This window comes from Pleurodeles waltl, chromosome 8 (genome assembly GCF_031143425.1).
Source record: "Pleurodeles waltl isolate 20211129_DDA chromosome 8, aPleWal1.hap1.20221129, whole genome shotgun sequence".
Lineage (NCBI taxonomy): Eukaryota > Metazoa > Chordata > Amphibia > Caudata > Salamandridae > Pleurodeles > Pleurodeles waltl.
The window spans coordinates 1,144,081,866-1,144,100,406 of NC_090447.1; the positions used below are offsets into that span (position 1 = coordinate 1,144,081,866).

Consider the following 18,541-nt stretch of genomic DNA (forward strand, 5'->3'; position numbering starts at 1 on the left):
TCTTTTAATTTACTTCTGAAATAATGTTTACACCGAAATAAATACCAATTTGCAAATGTATGAAGATACTTACAGATATTCTTTCGGCCCAGATAACTGCCCCAACTCCAGTTTTGTGATCTTCTAAAAATATACAAAAACATGTTTGTCTTTAGGATATAGATGAATAACATTTGTAAATAATTTTAATAATGTAAATATGGCCCTGTCATGATAGTAGGTTCAGAATCGACTACTGATGTTTTTGTCAAAGTACAGATATTCAATTTGGAAAAGCATCTGCATCTTTTGTAAAGCGCTCACTGTATTTAAAAAACAAAATGACAGACTAATTAAAGAAATAGAGGGAAACATTAAAACTTGCCACCCAGAGCTTATTTTGAACGCAATTTTGCCAAAATTAAGCACTGCCTACATTCAAATTGGTATGGCATTAGGAAGAAACTAACTTTATCTGCAAACATTGGCGGAGCATGGATTTCCAGAAATCGCTGGCTACATCATTTTAGTAAGATAAATCATGGTGTAAACGCCATGCAATGGAGAAGGAGCAGCAGAAGATGGGCGGAAGTATTTTAAAAACAGATTTACATTGAATTATGTCCAATTATAAATTTAAAAAGCACATTTGACAGGTACATTGTTTTTCTAAGTAAATGAAAGGCAGTCCAGCACTAAATTACCCAAAAAGTAATAAACATTTCTTTTCTGTAATTCACAGAAAATGGGTTTGAAGTGCGTACTGCGCAGTCTCATGGAGCACGACAGGCAGCTGTTAAATTAGCAGCAATTTGAGTTGACACAAAGAAACAGCTTAAACTGTGGGATTCTTTTATTCACTACAAGTGTATATGATATTTAATTTCAGTGACTTTTACAGTGATTAAAAAATCAACACCTTGACAAAGTCCCTTCACGGTGTTGTGCATGAACCGCTGTGTCATGTCTTTTGTATTGTTGGAACAAAAAATTAGGGAACACAATAGCTCTTTTTCATTTCAATAGTTGGCCGTTATTTTATTACAGGATCGCAGGCTCCTATTATACTTTGTTAATATTGATAAAAATAATGTCAATGTATGCCATGATATGTGTGCGCATAACAACAAACTTGCATCACTGTTGTGGATTTCACTTGATGTGACCTCATCAACCCAGTCAGAAATACGTGGTCAAGCAAGCCCTGCAACCTAGGCCTGAAGCAACTGATTGACAGATCACAGGTAGCCCGTAGACAAACACGCTAACATGAAAACCCAGGTCAATCCCTCAGATAGGCAGCAACACCACAATAGTTGTAGGAGACTGGCCCCCATTAAAACACATTTGGGCGGATGGGTGCGCATTCTCAAAATACCATAAAAGTTAGATGAAGTTAGGAACACTAAGCCAATCAGAACACACAGACAACACGCAGTGATCACATGCTCCCCATGCAGGACATCTGGATAAATTACCTGCTGGCCTGCATTATGCCCATGCAAGGATGAGACCCACCTGCGCACTTTTATCAGATGGTCAGATTTACAACTCCGAGACTAGGCCCAGATTCCTTTCTCCAAACAAAGCATAGAATTGTTTTATGAACTTTCAGAAATTATATATAATGGCGGCCAGAACTCTATAACTTTGAGAGACAGACATCAGACCCCAACTCTGTACTGCCCTCCCAGTCGCTGTGTTTATTTAAGCCAACTGTTCCCGTTTTGCCAAACGCCTTTTGTTTTTCATTTCTTTAAGGTAAATCCGCATTCAAGCAGCAACTATCTTTTCTTGTTTTAATCCAATAGCAGCCAACAAAACAAAGACCTTTGTTACCCATGAGACAATGGGAAAGAAACTACAAATGAAGGTACAAAAGGGCAGAACCAATGAAAAGGCTTCTGACACAATAACTGTGTTAACTGCAAGCAACAAAGAGGTCGAAGTGGGTGGGTAAGAGGAGCCCGAAGTGCCCATACTTTTTGATTCTTGAAAAACCGTTTCCTTACTTTTAGTAAAAAGACAACGGTTCATGGACATTTAATTCCGATAGTTTAAATGCTTCAGCTGAAGTGACATTCAGTGAGTCTCCTGTACTTTAAAACCAAAGCTGGGCAAACAGCAAAACAAGCCTTTTTGCCAAGGAGCCTCCTTGCCTGCAAGAAATGAAAATGTGCGGAATTAGTTAATCTGCAAATGTGAACAATAGTCTGCAAATGTAAAGGATGCTTGTGAGCCGTTACTGGTTTTAATCGATTGAATCACTCGAGGCTTTGTGATGGCAAACATTTGATCTTTTTGAGTAGTAGTGCAAAGAGTTAACAACTGAGCTGTGAAGTTTGTGCTTTTAATTGTAAATGTATTTATATAGTGCATGCTACTCCTGGAGGTGTTGAAGGGACAGTAATGTAAAATATTTAGCTTTATGTCCAGTCTGGGAAAAGTCAGTTTTCCAATTCACAAGCTTCCTTTTGGTCTTTTTCAGCACCATGGTGCTGCATGAATATAAAGAGACCAGCGGTGAATCATTTAAGAGCTCAGAGAAATCAGATTGTCTGCTTCGACTATTCTCATCTCCTTTTCTTCTCAGGGCTAAGACAAGATCTTAGAATCTCAGTTGGAAACATTCCTTCATTTATTATAGACTTTGGGTTGCCTGGTGGATATAGAACAAATCTTCCCTCATACCCTCAACTCAAATGGAGTTTTTGGGTTTCTCATAGCTACACAAAAACTCACCTTTACTACTTCCTCAACTGAAAGTCAATCTAATAAGGAAAAAAATACAACAGGTCTTGAGTATATCCACCATTTCTCTACAATCTTTGGCAAGACTAGTAGACCTTCTGGTTCCTCCACCCAGGCCATATTATCAGGTCCTCTACATTACTGGGTTCTACAAGGACTTTACATTTTGACACCTCAACAAAGGTATTCATTATATAGATACAATTCATTTCGATCAAGAATCTTGGGCAGTTTTAGTGATGGCTAAACACCTAGATGCACTGAATGGGAGAGCAATTTTCTCCATGAGACGAATTCTTGTCTTAATATCAGATCCAAGACGGATAGATTGGGGCAAAGGATGTGGCATTCTCTCCACCTGGGTCACATAGTGCTTGCAGGCTCCTTTGCAATCTAGGCATTTGCAAAAGACGTGATCAGTTGTTTAATTCTCCCATCGATAGACAACCTATCGGCTGTCAGATATATACATCATCTAAGGGGAACAAAGTCCAAATCATTAACAGACCTAGCAAAATGTTTTTGGGAATTCTGTCCACAACAGAGACTTTCCGTTCAGGCAGAATATCGACAATAGAAACTAAATACCATAGCAGAATGATGTCTAAGACACCTCAAAGATTCCAGCAATTGGCATCTGCATCCTTCAGTATTCAAAAAACTTTCTTTGGAATTTGGCCCGGTGTCAATAGACTTGTTCATATCTCTTTGAATACCCAGGTTCACACCTTTTTATTCTGGAAGCTCAGGCAACGGATTCCTTCCTTCAGGACTGGCCTCATCAACTCAATTATGCCTTTCCACTGTTCATTATGATAATGAAGGTTCTAGCCCAAATTTGCTGCCAACAACCTTCTTTAGTATTATTAACACCCTTTTGGCAAACTAAGCCTTGGTTCCCTACAGTTCTGGAACTGCCAGTCAGTTTTACAATTCTCATTCCAACTTTTCCTAATCTCCTCCTGAATCCAAAAGGCCAACCACACATCATGATACTCAATCAAACTCTTGCACTAGTGGTAGTGGCTTGGAAGATTTTGGGTCGTGCTGGGATCCCCCTGGGATTTCAGTGGAAACTTCTAATTTCATCCGCCACTCTAGGGAACCAGGAACAACAAAACTTTATAAACCACTTGGATGGTGGGCGATTTATAGGCATGGGCTGCTATGTTAGCTGACTTACTGGAACCCCCAGATGGTAGACCACCCTAGATTGTCTGTATTTGGTTGCGGACACAATGATGATATAATGAGTGGTATGAATGGACTCTATAATAACTGGTCTAAGCGGCTAATTCAAAAGCCTAGGAACAAAGACTGCCTATAGAAAAATATATTCACCTCTATGAAGTTGTGAACTTGAATTTGGGAATGTTTTCAAATGCCTTTTTATTGCTCCAAAAAAATACATTGTGGACTGATGTGGCAGAACACAGGTGAGTTAGGGGTGGGTAGATTACACACTAACATGCCTGTTTCATATGGATTTTATATGCTGATATGCCAATAAAGACTGTACAAAAAAAAATAATCAGTTGGATCGTATGGCATAGCTGGTGCATGGATAGGAATTTACATCCCTTTCCAGCAGATGTAACATTGCTAGTTATTTTATTTTTATTTTTTTGGCTTATTCAAATTCCCAAGGCAAAGCTCGGCCATTTCAGCAGAACATGAAAGAGTGGATGGAAGACCAGTTGGTGAACACCCGTTGATTCGCTGTTTTCTAAAGGGAGTAAGGTTTTGTACACCTCTTATACCAAAGTATAATCAAATGTGGGATGTTAATCTAATTCTAAAATTATTAGTTTCTAGGCAAGATTGTGTTTAACTTTAAAGTATTTGTCTGCTAAAATAGCAATGCTGGTATGTTGAGCCTATTTAAAATATTTATCTGATGTCAAACCCTTGGATGTATCTACTGTTCAATACAGGTGTTTGTTTCCAAATTAACAGAAGAACACAAATGAATCTAATGTCTGTACATTATCCTTATTTTCCTTCCTATAGTAAACTTTGTGTAGGAAATTGTTTGAAGACATATTTCAAAAACTAGAAATATGACAACGTCCTCTTGAGTCCAATTATTGGTCTCTTTTCATAAACCACATATACTGGCGTCACTCACTATAGCTAGAATGGTCAACTGGATCATGTCCTCAGCATGCATTGATGCCAGTGCTTTTGGAGCTCACTCAATTCGGGGAGCTATGTCTTCTGAGGCCTTGTGGGCTGGTGCAGGTGTAGAGAACATTCTCAGATCAGCAGATTAGTTAAATGTTTCTACTTTCAGAACATTTTATTGTAAGCCTATTACTTATGTGGCTAATTCTGTTATTTATATGCTTTAAGTAAGCATATTAGAAGCCTCCAGTGTTGTAATAAACTGCAGATTTTACTAGCTTCAGTGACTGAAAGTCTAGATTTTATTAAAGAAACAAAGGCGAATATTATCCCACCGCTCACTGTTTTTAACCCTCCCCCTGCTTTCTTGCAGTGTCAGTTGCACCCATAACCACGCCATCATCATACCTATCTTCTAAAAATTCCTAACTTGGATCTTCAGATTAGGTCTTCAACATCAGGATTACATCAGTTGGGAAATTCAAAGTCTCCTCTTCACGTCATTTTTATGCCTCGTCAGTTGCTACAATGGAGTGGCTAAAGAGCTTTTACCACTTTTACTGACCTCTACTATCATTCTACTTATTATTCCTACGTTATGTTATTCTTAATCATCTCTCACAAGAAAAGAAGTCGTATTGCTAGCAATTAGGACAATTACTGTGCCAGACGACTGTTCATTGGGTCAGCCTTTTATGATTTCATTTATAGTTTCTTTCCCATAGTCTCATGAGTAACGTAGTTAGTTTGTTTGTTATCTTGGCTGCTATTGGATCAAAGCAAGAAAAGAGAGAATAATACCCTCCCTGTGTCTTTAATAGAATCTGGACTTTCCTTCTAGCCAGGGAAACCTGCAATTGGTCTTGCTGTGATGTCACTTGAGGGATGTGCAACCGAAGTCTTAAGCTCACATTAGGCAAGGCACCAAGTAACTGCAGATACTGGGCATTTTGGAATTAATGGGCCACCTGTAATGAGGGTTTAAGTTGTCCAAGTAAGATTTTTTGGATGCCATAAATAAATGTGGCCAACAGATAAAAATCCTAGTGGTAAAGTATACTTTTGTTCTGTACTCCTGACTGATTAATGATTATCCAAAGTTGTTTTATCACATGCTATGTAGGGTGCACTTCATATAACCACTGTGGCCCAACTCATCAGAAACATAACTTGCTGAATCACTTGTGCCTTGAAACAATTGATATGCATATATTCCATCATCAACACAGAACTGCTACTTACTTTAATATTCACTACTGGAGTGCTAACTCCATAACTTGTTAAAACTAACAAATGCTACTTTCAACTGCGATTTTAAAACTGTATAAGCCATGGAGATTTGACAGTTAGAAGAAAGGTGTTGGCCAATTTTGCTTTCAGGGTACTAAGTGACGAAGCATAACCCTAGTTCCCATGTGTTAGCCTGATGCCATTTTGAGGGTCATCCCCAGTTTTTTGCCTTCTCTTGCTGAACCTGTTTTGTTGGCATTAAGTCTCTGTGCACTTTTTCCCTGCTGCTAACCAATGGCAAAGAGGCTATGCTCTCTCCCTAAGAAGACATAGTACACTGCCATCTACCTGATTGGTACATTTAATTTACATACAAGTCCATAGTAAATGGTAATACCTGTACCCAGGGCCTGTAAATGAAATGCTACTAGGAGGCAGAAACACTCATTGTGCCACCCACTAAAAGTAGCCCTCTAAACCATGTCTCAGGCCTGCCACTTCAGCCTTCAGTGCAGGTTTAGACTGCCATTTCAACCTGGCAAAATATAACTAAACCTTACTTTTTAATACTTCTCCGCCACCCATAAGGGAGGCCCCTAAAGGCTCATAAGGGAGGGTGCATTGTATTTAAAATGTAGGACATGTGTACTAAGGTTTTACATGACTTAGCAGGGAAAAATACCTAGTCATGGTTCACTGCGCCAAAGTCTCTCTCTCCCATTGACTAACACTGAAATAGCTGATTTCATTTAATATGTGCTAACTTCAGATTGGAAGCAGATAAAGATATGGTGGTCTACACTCAATGAATTGTAATTTAAAATCGTCTTTAATGGTGAATTCTGATTCTAAGTTACAGTCCTGAAAATTGACCTCTTAGAAAGTTGGAATTTCTGCTCCCAAACAACTGTGCCTGTCTGCCAAGTTCCTTGGTCTCATGACTAAGAATGACCGTTTTAGGAGTTTGTGTATTGCTTCCAGACAGTGAGGCAAAGGGGGCTTAGGTGTGGACAGGATGGCTGGAAAGGGGCAGTACCCAGCCTCACTTACACTTCAAAGGGCTTTGCCTACAGCACATACAATGGAACCTAACACAAAGCCTGCTCTGCATTTTGTCACCCCAGACAACTCAGAGCCTGGACCAGGGGAAGAACTGACCAGAATCAATTTTGGGAATAAGTCAGGGGATTCCACACACAAAGGCTGGCACCAGGTATAACAAGCATTTACAATGCAACGGGTCTCACGTTTGCTCATGTTAGAGCTGTTCATGTTGTAAACTCCTAACCCGACTTTTCACCTATCGGGCAAAAGTGCATTTATGTACATAACCCGAAAAAGTGAAATTAACTATGTAAAGCGATCGACTTCTGCCAATCGAGATCGCGCTCGTAAATTAGAGAAAAAAAAGTCCACTAGCCCAATGGAAAACAGCGAGCCTCGCATGTTTTCTGTACTTGGTCGCTGCGCTCGAGGAGGGCTAGCAACCGGAAAAGGAATGAGTTATGCCTGCCTTCGACTATTGAAACCAAGCAGATTTTATTAGGCAAGCCCACGAACCAATAAAAAACACTGACGTGAAGTTGACAGGGCTCCGAGCTCTTTTCTAAATACAAAAGAGTCTTGCTGCGATACGCATGCGGGAGCGCATGCAACCCAGGCTCGACCCTAAAAAAGAGGACATTCAGAACCACTAATGAGAACACTCCTGGATCTGTGGAAGATTGAGGACTGTCCTGCTGCCAGGAGGACTGTCCTGCTGCCAGAAGGACTGCCCTGCTGTATAAAGAAGGAGGATTGGTTCTGCTTTCCTTGATATCGGGCCACTCAGAGTGACTCTAAGGGTCAGTTGGCTGACCTGATGTGTGAGCTAAAGGGACACAACAAGCTTCCATAGGCCTCCCTGCCATTGCACAGTTGACCAGTTGCAACTGGACCTCCTTGATTCTTGCTGGTGGCCTCTGCTGGAATGAGTCCTGAGACCGAAGAGATGCCTCCCAGTCCTGGGACCCTCGTCTGGCATCAGTAGAAGCTCCTGCATGAAGAAAAAGGAGAAAATCTTGAAGTCTGGGCTTTTCGTGAGCACAAACGGGCCCAGTTGTGCCAACACTGTTGCCTGCAATGATCGTCAGTGCAAAGCTGCAGTAAGACCTGCTCTTCATGCATTTCAGCATAGCGAGCCCTGCACTTCGGTTTACAGCAATGACAGCCCACAATGACCACCAATGAGAAGTTCCAGTGACGATCTAGCCTTCTCGCTATGCAAGAACTTTCTGCAACACTTGACCTGCTCTTCATGAAAAACCCTACTCCTCATCGCCTCCTCCATGGAAAACGGAACTCTCTGTGCCGGACTGAAAAAGGTAACTATTCAGCAGGACTAACATGGTGTCTTTACCCAACCCACGTTCCACTGCAGTTGGCCTAAACTTGTGACTTTACCTAGCTTTAACGTGACCAGATGACCACTAGTGGCACTTTCTGCTTCTTGTTGCAATTTTCACTGAAAACTTTAAAATTCAATATCTCTGGTTTTACTGACTGGATTGTGTTCCTTTTGACGCCATTAGATTTTTTGAAAATGACTATGTTTCCTAAAGTGGTTTGGGATTTTTCTTGTGTTGTGTTTTCGCTTTATTACTGATTGTGTGCTGCATAAATACTTCACACATTGTCTCCAAGTTAAGCCTAACTGTGAATTTTGTGGTTCGCCCTGAGAAAGATCATGGTTGTTGTCTGAGTGAGGCTACCCTCCCTCAACAAATACCCCAGTTTCTACAACCTTCTTAATGGCTATGATGACGAATACACGTTTTAGTCAATTTTAAAATACCTTCGTTAGTCAATTTCTACAACCTTCTTTATGGCTATGGTGATTAATACACATGTATTAGTCAACTTAAAAACAAATTCAAACAGAGTTTTGCAGTTCTTTACCTTCTGTCTTCTGTGGACTGCACTGAATCATTGTTGCAAGCCAGGGTCACCTACCTAAGCAATTTCTACAATTTGAACCTCCAAAAATACACAAAACGACAGCAACAAGTATACATAAATTATGAAATATTTTCTTTAATTCACAAACAAAATACAAAAAAATTGAAATTTTAATGGGAAAGTTGACGCTTTCAAAATGTGTTTTAATTCTAAAAAACAAACAGATGATAGACTCTTCCATACCATGATTTCATTTTTTGCTCATAATGCATCCTCTGTTTTGTCAGTTCATACTACTGCATCAACTGAGGTAACCAATTACCCATACTATTGTTTGCTGTACTTCAAAAAGTCAAGCTAAGGATACCAACTTAATCTTTAGCCTACAATTTCAAATGTGTTCCCATTTGGAGAATGTTTTAATATTTTCAGTTTTACATCTCGTTTTTATGTGTATAAACTTTTAAATCTGGTAAAATTTAGTTCTCCATAAGAGTTGCAGAGTCCTTGAGTAGGAATCACAGATGCCCACGGGTCTGTAGACCGCAGGCTAAGAACTGCAGGTCTAACTATTTTAATGGCTATTTGCATTCAACCTTATAATAAACTGCTGACTCGTCCTACAACAAATAAACATGTTTGGAAATTGTGTACAGAATAATGTATCCTGTAAATGCTCTCTAAACAATCAAGCATTCTTATGTCTGCTCATCACCAGTCTGATCAATTTGTTAAGTGCCTTAGTAAATTCAGCGGATTTGTAGAACATTTTAAAAAACTCAAGTAAAGTATATGTGAAACAAGTTCCTTATATTATTCTACTCTACCTTTATTTTGGTAATAGAAGATGGTATATTTCACACCAACAGTAAAGTTGTAATCAAACTAAGAAAGGGGGAGAGCAGAGGAGCAGTATGGTTTTGGAACAGGGCAAGAACTGGCAGAGAAGGTCACAAAGGAGGAAAAGGATTTATTGAGCTGCTTAGCTGAAAACATTGTGAGCGTGAGAACAGGGATAGATGTTCTGGAGAACTAAAACAGGTGTGTCCACCAGAGGATTATGTGTTCAATCCTTGGTAGCACCCACAACCATATGTGACGAAATAGAAAGCAGTGCTTGAGGAGTGGCCCTCTATAATCAATGGGTCTATTAATACTTACAAGTCGACTGACAGGCACAGGGAGATAAATTAGCACAGTCATCATGATTCTGCATTCACCAGACAGCAAAATAAGCTGATGCAAACGGCTATACGACAGAATGAGGTGCATTAGCATCCCACCATTTTCTGTTGTTCCCAGACCTCAACCCTGAGACCCTCCAAAGGAAGAGATTAGTCCTGGACATTAAGATGGATCTGAATAATGTGAGTGTGGTAGCTACTGTGTGACTTAAAGTGAGCCATGAGGGAGGAGCTACTCTTTTGTCCAAGTGGGTGCAAGTATGAGGGATGAAGGAGCGCTAGGTGACACCGTTCAAGAGAGACATGAAGGCAGTGGCTGAGTGAGGAGGTGGGCTAATTATTTCTCCATTTCTCCATTGGTCCATGCTACACAGCAGCTTTTCCAGGGTGGGCGAGAGGGGTGATTTATCCCGGAGTTACGTTTTGTCAGACAAAGTAATTTTTTTAAGTTCTTTGTCACGTGATCTGTCTCTACTTATGGACTGTTAATGGTCAACAGAGAGGTTTTTTCTATTGTGGATATTAATTGGGAAACCTGAAAATGCATTTGAAATACTTTCTAAACCGGGGAGGTGAAGCATGAAGTTTTGGTTCTGGGTTTTGAGCTATAATTTTTATTATAAGACAGCCAGGCCTGAATGCTAATACCTAGCAGCAATCACCAATAGCCAGCAAAAAGACTATTCACAAATGCGTTGGGGACCGAGGGACCTAGCCTAGTCTCACGCGATGCTCCTACAATTCAGAGATGTATGATTGCCACCACTATCAAAGGTATAACCATACACTGTGTTGAAAGTTCCAGTAAAATCTAGCATTACAAGTGTAAACAAGTGTAATAAGGGCACATGAGCAAAGTACTGATCTTGTGGGTTGGCGGCACTGATTGCCAAGGAAGACCATCACTGTGGAACACAGTTTAAGTAATGTTCCTGCCATAGTACACACTCTAAACGTTTCAACACAGAGGGTTATAAACTAATATTCAGTATGGTGACACACTGGAGGCCCAGAAATGGTGGAGCTAGAATACTGATCTAAAGCTTTGATGTTGACCTCCTGTCATTGCCCTATATATATTTATGGTAGACGGCAAAGACTTGACAGGACTATGGCTACCCAATTATCCCATCTGCTATCCTATTTTATCAGATGATGCATAACCTTCATACAGTGACCACAAACATCAAACACCATGACTATAACCAAGACAGGGCAAGTTTGTTTGTGAATTTGTTGCAATAGGGAACATGGAGCTTGTTAGAAATGGGGTCTCTAGTTGGCAGAGGTATACAGCCCTGTCCAAGTAAGGACCACAATCCTAGTCAGGGTAAGTCACACACAATCCAAATTATCCAGTGCCCACCCTCTGGTAGCTTGGCACTGAGCAGTCAGTCTTATCTTAGATGGCAATCTGTAAAGTAATTGTGCAATAAATAATACAGTAACACAGAGAAAACACCACAGGTTTAGAAAAATAGTTAATATTTATCTGAATAAAATAAGGTAAAACCCACAAAGATCCAATAAGCATAAGTTGGAAGTAAACAATTGCCTCTTTGTTACACACAGTACCTGGTATGCGTAATAAATAACGACACACGGAGACCGCAGAAGAGATGCGTGGAAAAATAGGGTATTGCATAAAATCTTCTGATGTGGCACAGACGATGCATTGTTTCTTTCCATGCTACAACGGGCTTGTGTCGTTTTTCGGCATGCAGTCTTGGTTCCTCACTGCAAGGCGGAGATATTTTGTCACCCAAAGACGATGCAAGGGAAATCCTTGACGTGCTGTAAGAAGGCATGGGTGCTGTATTGTGCCGGTAAACGATGTGTCTAATTTTCCGTCGTAAGGCAGGTGTTGCATTGAATTTCCAGTCGGGGCTGCGTTGTTCCGGTCGGCTGTGTGACGATTTCTAGGTCGCAAGGCAGGCTTTGCGGCGATTTCGGCAGACAGTGCGCGGACTTTTGATGCGCAAGGAGTTTTCTGAAAAGATGAAGTCTATATGGCCCTGATACTTCAGAAAACAGGAGGCAAGCTCAATCCAAGCCCTTGCAGAGTACTTTTGGGGCAGGCAGAGTCCTTCTCAGCACAGTCAGAGGCCAGCAGGGCAACAGCAGTCCAGATGACTCTTTTGGGCAGCCAGGTAGTTCCTCTCGACAGGATGCAGGTGTAGGTCCAGAAGTGTCTCAGTTGGTGGGGACAGAGACCCAGTTTAAATACCCCAAAATGCCTTTGAAGTAGGGGAGACTTCAAAAAAGTGGTTTTGAAGTGAACTAGTTCCCCTTTCAGTTCAGTCCTGTCTGCCAGGGTCCCAGTAGGGGGTTTAGCAGTCTATTGTGTGAGGGCAGGCCACTGGCCTTTGAAATTGTAAGTGTCAGGCCCTCCATCCTTTCAGCCCAGGAAGACCCATTCAATATGCAGATGAATGCAGGTGTGACTGAATGTCCTGTGCTTGTGGTTGTCTGGGTGAAATGCACCAGGGAGCTGTCAACCAGCACAGACCAGACGTTGATTGGAGACAGGCTGTAAGGCACAGATGGTTTTGAGTGCAGAGAAATGCTCACTTTCTAAAAGTGACAGTTCTAAAATAGTAATATAAAATCCAACCTCACAAATAAGCAGGATTTTCCATTACCATTCTGGCCATACTAAGTATGACCTGCTTACCCCTTGCAGATCAGAATCTACCACTCAAAAAGGATATGAGGGCAGACCTAATGCTAGTCTATGAAAGCAAATGGCCTCACAGTAGTGGAAAACAAATTTAGGAGTTTTTCACTACCAGGACATATAAAAACCATAAGTATATGTCCTGCCTTTTACCTACATAGCACCCTGCCCTATGGGTTAACTAGGGCCTACCTTAGGGGTGACATGTGTAGAAAAAGATGAGTTTAAGGCTTGCAAGTACTTTTAAATGCCAAGTCGAAGTGGCAGTGAAACTGCACACACAGGCCTTACAATGGCAGGCCTGAGACATAGTTAAGGGGCAAATTATGTGGGTGGCACAATCAGTGGGGCAGGCCTGCTAGTAGGATTTAATTTACATGCCCTGGGCACATGTAGTGAACTTTACTAGGGACTTATACGTAAATCAAATATGCCAAATAGGGCTGAACCAAGGTTACCATGATTAGGGGAGAAAGCATATGCACTTTTGCACTGGTTAGCAGTGGCAAAGTGTGCAGAGTCCTAAAAACCAACAAAAACTGTGTTAGAAAAGTGGAGGGAGGAAGGCAGCAAATTGGGAGATGACCACCCTAAGGCTGTCAGGGCTTAACACAGTTTATCACTTTTAGTGCTCTCCTTTTTTCGTGTTTCCTTAATGTGGACATTAAGGCACTATCAGGTCACTTTGAAGAGAAAACCTACAACTAAATCAAATCTGTTCAACTTTTTTTATAGAACCTAATATAAAAAATAATAAAAAGAAACACTTGGCCATAAAAATAAGTTATACAAAATCTGGCAAAACATCTAAACACATCCATAAAAGCTTCAAAATGCAGTTGAAGGGTGACACGCAGTGGGCAGACATGGCCAGCAAGATGGTTGACAGGACATGAATCTTGTATCCTCTGCCACTGATCCCCTTTATATGTCATTTATTTGCATTTTCAGTGCTCACTGACTCGTCAGAAAGAAAGATGCGATGGAGTGCCTGCTGACCCTAGGTGCACCAGGGAGGGGGGATTAAAACGGGGTAGAGGAGACTGTAGGGGTATGCTTTATCAAGAACTTTGTTGGCTTTTGTGAGTCCAGTGTGCCATTATTCCAAGTATCGCTTATTATTCTAAGTCTGAGTCTGTCCCGGGAACCTAACTACATGAATATTACTGTATCTCTATATCAGGCCCTGCCTTCCGCATCCTGTATGTATTATTCCAAGAATCTTTTCTATTCTTGCATTTCTTTAGATTGTTTTTTTAAGCTTGCAAGTTTCAGGTTCCACTGTTGCCAGTTTGGTTTGTCTTCGACACACAATGCCATTTTATTTTGGGTCTAGTCAGTTGTGTTGAGTCTAGTTCCACAGTGCCAATCTTAATTTCTAGTGTAGCACAGGTGAAAGCTTGGGGAGGAACATTTTACTCTGGTAAGGGAATTGGAGGGATTGTTTATATTCTTCTTCTTGTTAGTTTGGTACAGGGTGAACTGAAGAAACAAGGCTATTGAGTAGAAAAAGTAGATGTGGGAAAGAAGGTTGAAAGTTGAGGACCTGAATAAAAGTTCCTATAAAAATAACCAAGATGACAGACTCTGCCCGGCCTGTACAAAGACTGTTAATTTACGACCTCCAATAAGCAGAATATGATGATCACAACGAATCTGCTAGCCAGGCTGAAGGCCACAAAGTACTGTCATTCACAACTTAGGGTGCACATTTTGCCTTTTTTAGGGTCAAGCCTGCGAGTGCATGCGCTAACGCATGCGTCTTGCTTACGAGACTTGGGCCCTCATTACAACATTGGCAGTAACTGCCGCCTACCGCCGCGGCAACGGCCGCCAATATACCGTCGCCGTGGCTACCAGCCGCCCACCCGCATTATGACCCTCAATGGTATTCCGCCAGAAGGCTGGAGGAATATCGCCGACGGTTATGGCGGCCGACGGCGGTAAGGTGGCGCTGCTGTCAGCAGCAGCGCCACGCCAGCAAAACACTGCCTATTGTATCATGAGCAATGATACGGTCTGGTAGTGTTTTGCTTGTGGACGCTGCTGCTGACAGCAGATCCGCATCCTGTCTCCAGCCGGAGGACCCCCTGCAAGCAGGTAAGTCGGGTTCTCCGACAGGAGAGGGGGATGGGGGATGTTGTGTGTAGGGGTCTTGTGTGTGTGAGGGGGTGTCTGTTTAGGAATGTGTGCATGTGAGTGAGAGTCCCGTTGAATGGGTGCATGAATGTGAGTGTACATGAATGTTGTGAATGCATGTGTGGGGCAAAGTATGTTGGTGTGTGTTGCGGTGTGTGGGTATGTATGTGTGCATGCGTGGGTGGATGTGGGTATGTGTGTGTTTGTATGTGTGTGCGCGTGTGGGTGTGGAAATTTGCAGGGGGCAGGAGAGGGAGGACTCTGGGGAGCGGGAGTGGGTGAGGGAGACCCATATCAGAGCCAGGGAAGGAATTCCCTGGCACTGATAGTGCCTACCGCCATAGTTTTCGTGGCGGTACGCTTGCCATGAAAAAAATGGCGGTAGACGGGGTCATAATCACGAGGGTGGAATTGAGACGGCCGCCGGGCTGGAGACCGAAGTCTCCAGCCCAGCGGCCGTTACCACCCTGGCAGACAGAGTGGTACATAGGCGGTTTGGCTTGAGCCAAACCGCCAATGTCATAATTTGGGAAAAGGTATCGCCAGCCTGTTGGCAGTGCCTTTCCCCAAATTACCGTCAATCGCCAGGGTCATAATGAGGGCCTCTGTGTACAGTAAAGGGCTTGCAGCCTGCCCGTTCCAATTCATAGGCTCCTTGCTCACTCTTCTTTTTTACCTCCTCAATGGCCAGGGCAGAATAAAGTCAGTTCCGTCCCTTGTCGTGGCACACTGGCCAAGCCCAGATAGATTAAAGTTATTTAGTGCCCGTCCGCAGCCTACAACGTAATTGAGTTGTTAGTCCTTTTCCACCCTCCCACTCTCGATGCCCCTCTGGTGCTTCCTCTCTTGAAGATTCCCACTGCAGCCGCCTCAGTTCCACCACAGATGGGTTTTCCATTGCCTTCCTTTATTTTCATGGCCCTGGGGTACTTTAAAGTTAGGTTGTATAATGGCTACACTTTACTCACGAACCTGTGAACAAGGCGTTATGCCGGAAAGCGTTGAGTTGGCTTCAGCCTTAAGGCATGGTACTTGCACTGACTGAATCACATTAACGCAGATTACTCCTTGTCTTATTTTTGCCCCGACGCGCTCACGGCTTTCACTTTTTGGTTTTCCAAACGGTTTCTGGCACATCTTGCTGCGGTGACTCTTGGTATCACTTAAAATGATATTGTTTTTGCCGTAGGCGTTCCTAACACCTCTGGTATTCATGGTCGTTTTTGTTTGCTCTTTGTTTTTCTGCTGTTGTCTCCTGCTGCAGAAAGGTCCCTCATCTTTAAACAGATCATATTTTTGTTCGCTCTGATTGCGGAGCCGGCTCAGAACAGAAGTCGAATCGCTACCTCATGAGTGAGCAGAAGAATGCACTCTTTCGGAGTGTTTGTTTCGCGCCTGAAAGGTCACTTCTAAGTATTCAGGAATTGTTGGGGATTAGCAGACCACTGTTTCAGAGAGTGGATAACTTCCATTCTTTTCGATCTTAGGAGTCTGAACTCCGATTTACTGGAGATGGCCCAGGATGGGCTGTGCCTTTCAAGCCTTCCATAGTTTCACCACCCATCCAATTCAGACTTTTCACTGGCCATTAGTGATGCTGCATTAATGGGAGTCTATTATTTGTGTTGCTGTGGTGAACATTACACTAGCGTTTCCCCAGTATCCCCATTTAAATTCTTTAAGATAGGGCAGATGTGGTGGCTGTGGTTAGCATCTGGTAGAAACGAGACCAAAATATTTACAAACATCTGGAAAGCATTGTGCGCTTTAGATAATATCACTAAAGTGAAAATGATTTTTGATTTCGCCTCACCCATCAACCATATTAGAGACACAGTTTGGGGAAAGGAGGGACTGCTGGAATATATAGGAATTACTAAATTCAAATCGCTCATTCACGTCTTCTGCGCTGTATTTTTTCCTTTTGTTGCCCTGCTAAAGTATGTTTTGGGTTTATGCACCCAAAGGTGAGCATTTGTTTACTCTTGATTCCATTTGACAAAATATAGTTTATGCACCCAAAGGTGAGCATTTGTTTACTCTTGATTCCATTTGACAAAATATAAAATTGATTTTAGTGACCACAGCAACAAACCATACCAAAGGACTGATAGCTTTTCAGATCCAAGGCTTGGGAACGTATTTTCTGTACTCTCTAGAAATTAATGGTTAACAATCTTGGTCAGTAAATTGAAAAGCATACTTAAGCAGTGTACACACCCAAAGCCCCTGTAATCTATTCACACACATAATTAAGGTTAACAATTTTGCATCCAGTAAATGCAGATATAGCCTATATTTTAAACACAGATAACTGTTTTATTGTGAGTCCCTCTTTGTTAAGGGCAGTGTTAGCAAAAGGTGGGGCGGGGTTCCATCTTTCCGGGGTCACCTCAGTGACTGCTCTCTCCCATTAGGAAAAAAAAAGACAGCCTGAGTTGGAGTCTTTGCCTTGGTACACTGTGGGCCTCAGGGGGAAGTCACAAGATATCGCGCAAGAGCAAATACTTTGTTGAAGCACAACTTGTAAACATAAGTGCCAAACACTTGATAGCACAATTGTGCCAAGCATGTGAATCTACAGTGCTACAAGTTACAAACCGACAGCTAGAAGTTAATTAAAGTTTTGCTTACTCTGCAGTAAACAGTTCATAATTTTGATTTGTGATTGTGTTTTTAATATATGTACACTTGATTGAAAACAGTTGGCGGTGTAGCTTTAAATAGAACAATACACAGAACATTCATCCAGGTCCATTTCACTTCATACAGATTCACTCAAGCTACTTTGTATCTAAAATATTAAGCCCTGAAGCTGCGTACAAACTATAGTTTTTTTAGGTCGTAGCTGTCTGGTTTGCTAAAGGCATCTTGGGGACATTCAGAAAGCTGACCAGGGATATGCATTACACAAGTTGCTTGCCATTGGCTTTGTCACATTTTCTGGATTTCGATTTTCTGGCTTTATTTGTTTTAGTCTGGCCAGCTTACGTTTGTACCTGCCTCTGCCCAAACATAATTTACAGTATCCTTTAGATTGCACCCTTTCTGGAAACAGGCCTATAAATCTTGTTCTTATACCGTCACATTTGCTGTGCATTTAAAGGACGAGGTCAGATGTCAGGTGCTATCTTCCCCTTGATGTTTACTTTTCTTTCTCTGGCTTCAATGGGAGAGGATTTATATGACAATCTTGCAGGATACTCGAGGTAGCAAGTTTTTTTTCTCTAGCACATGACAACATATAAATGAACTGTAAGTATTTAATAATATATCAGAATTAGTAACACAAATGAGGTTCATTCCTATTTCTGAAGTGTATAAGAAACAAATTATTTAATATGATCAAAACACACTAGGTGATGCCATTTCCACACATTATCATCTGTGCACTGGATAGCTGTGTTAACAAAACTTGTTGTCTGTGCAAATGTAATGGTCATTTCAATTGAAAATTAGTTGTCTGTAATGGCAGTGTTCTACCACACCATGCATACTCCCACTCTACTCTGCACCACTC

The 18,541-nt window shown here is 41.7% G+C and overlaps 1 protein-coding gene across 1 annotated transcript in view; it reads right to left on the reverse strand.

Annotated features, from left to right (window-relative positions):
• CDADC1 (cytidine and dCMP deaminase domain containing 1) overlaps positions 1-18,541 on the reverse strand; it is a 403,840-nt gene that overhangs the window by 203,381 nt on the left and 181,918 nt on the right. The window contains exon 5 of the mRNA XM_069205373.1: positions 74-123. Within this exon, the coding sequence (XP_069061474.1) occupies positions 74-123 (50 nt within the window). The remainder of the gene's footprint in view (positions 1-73; positions 124-18,541) is intronic.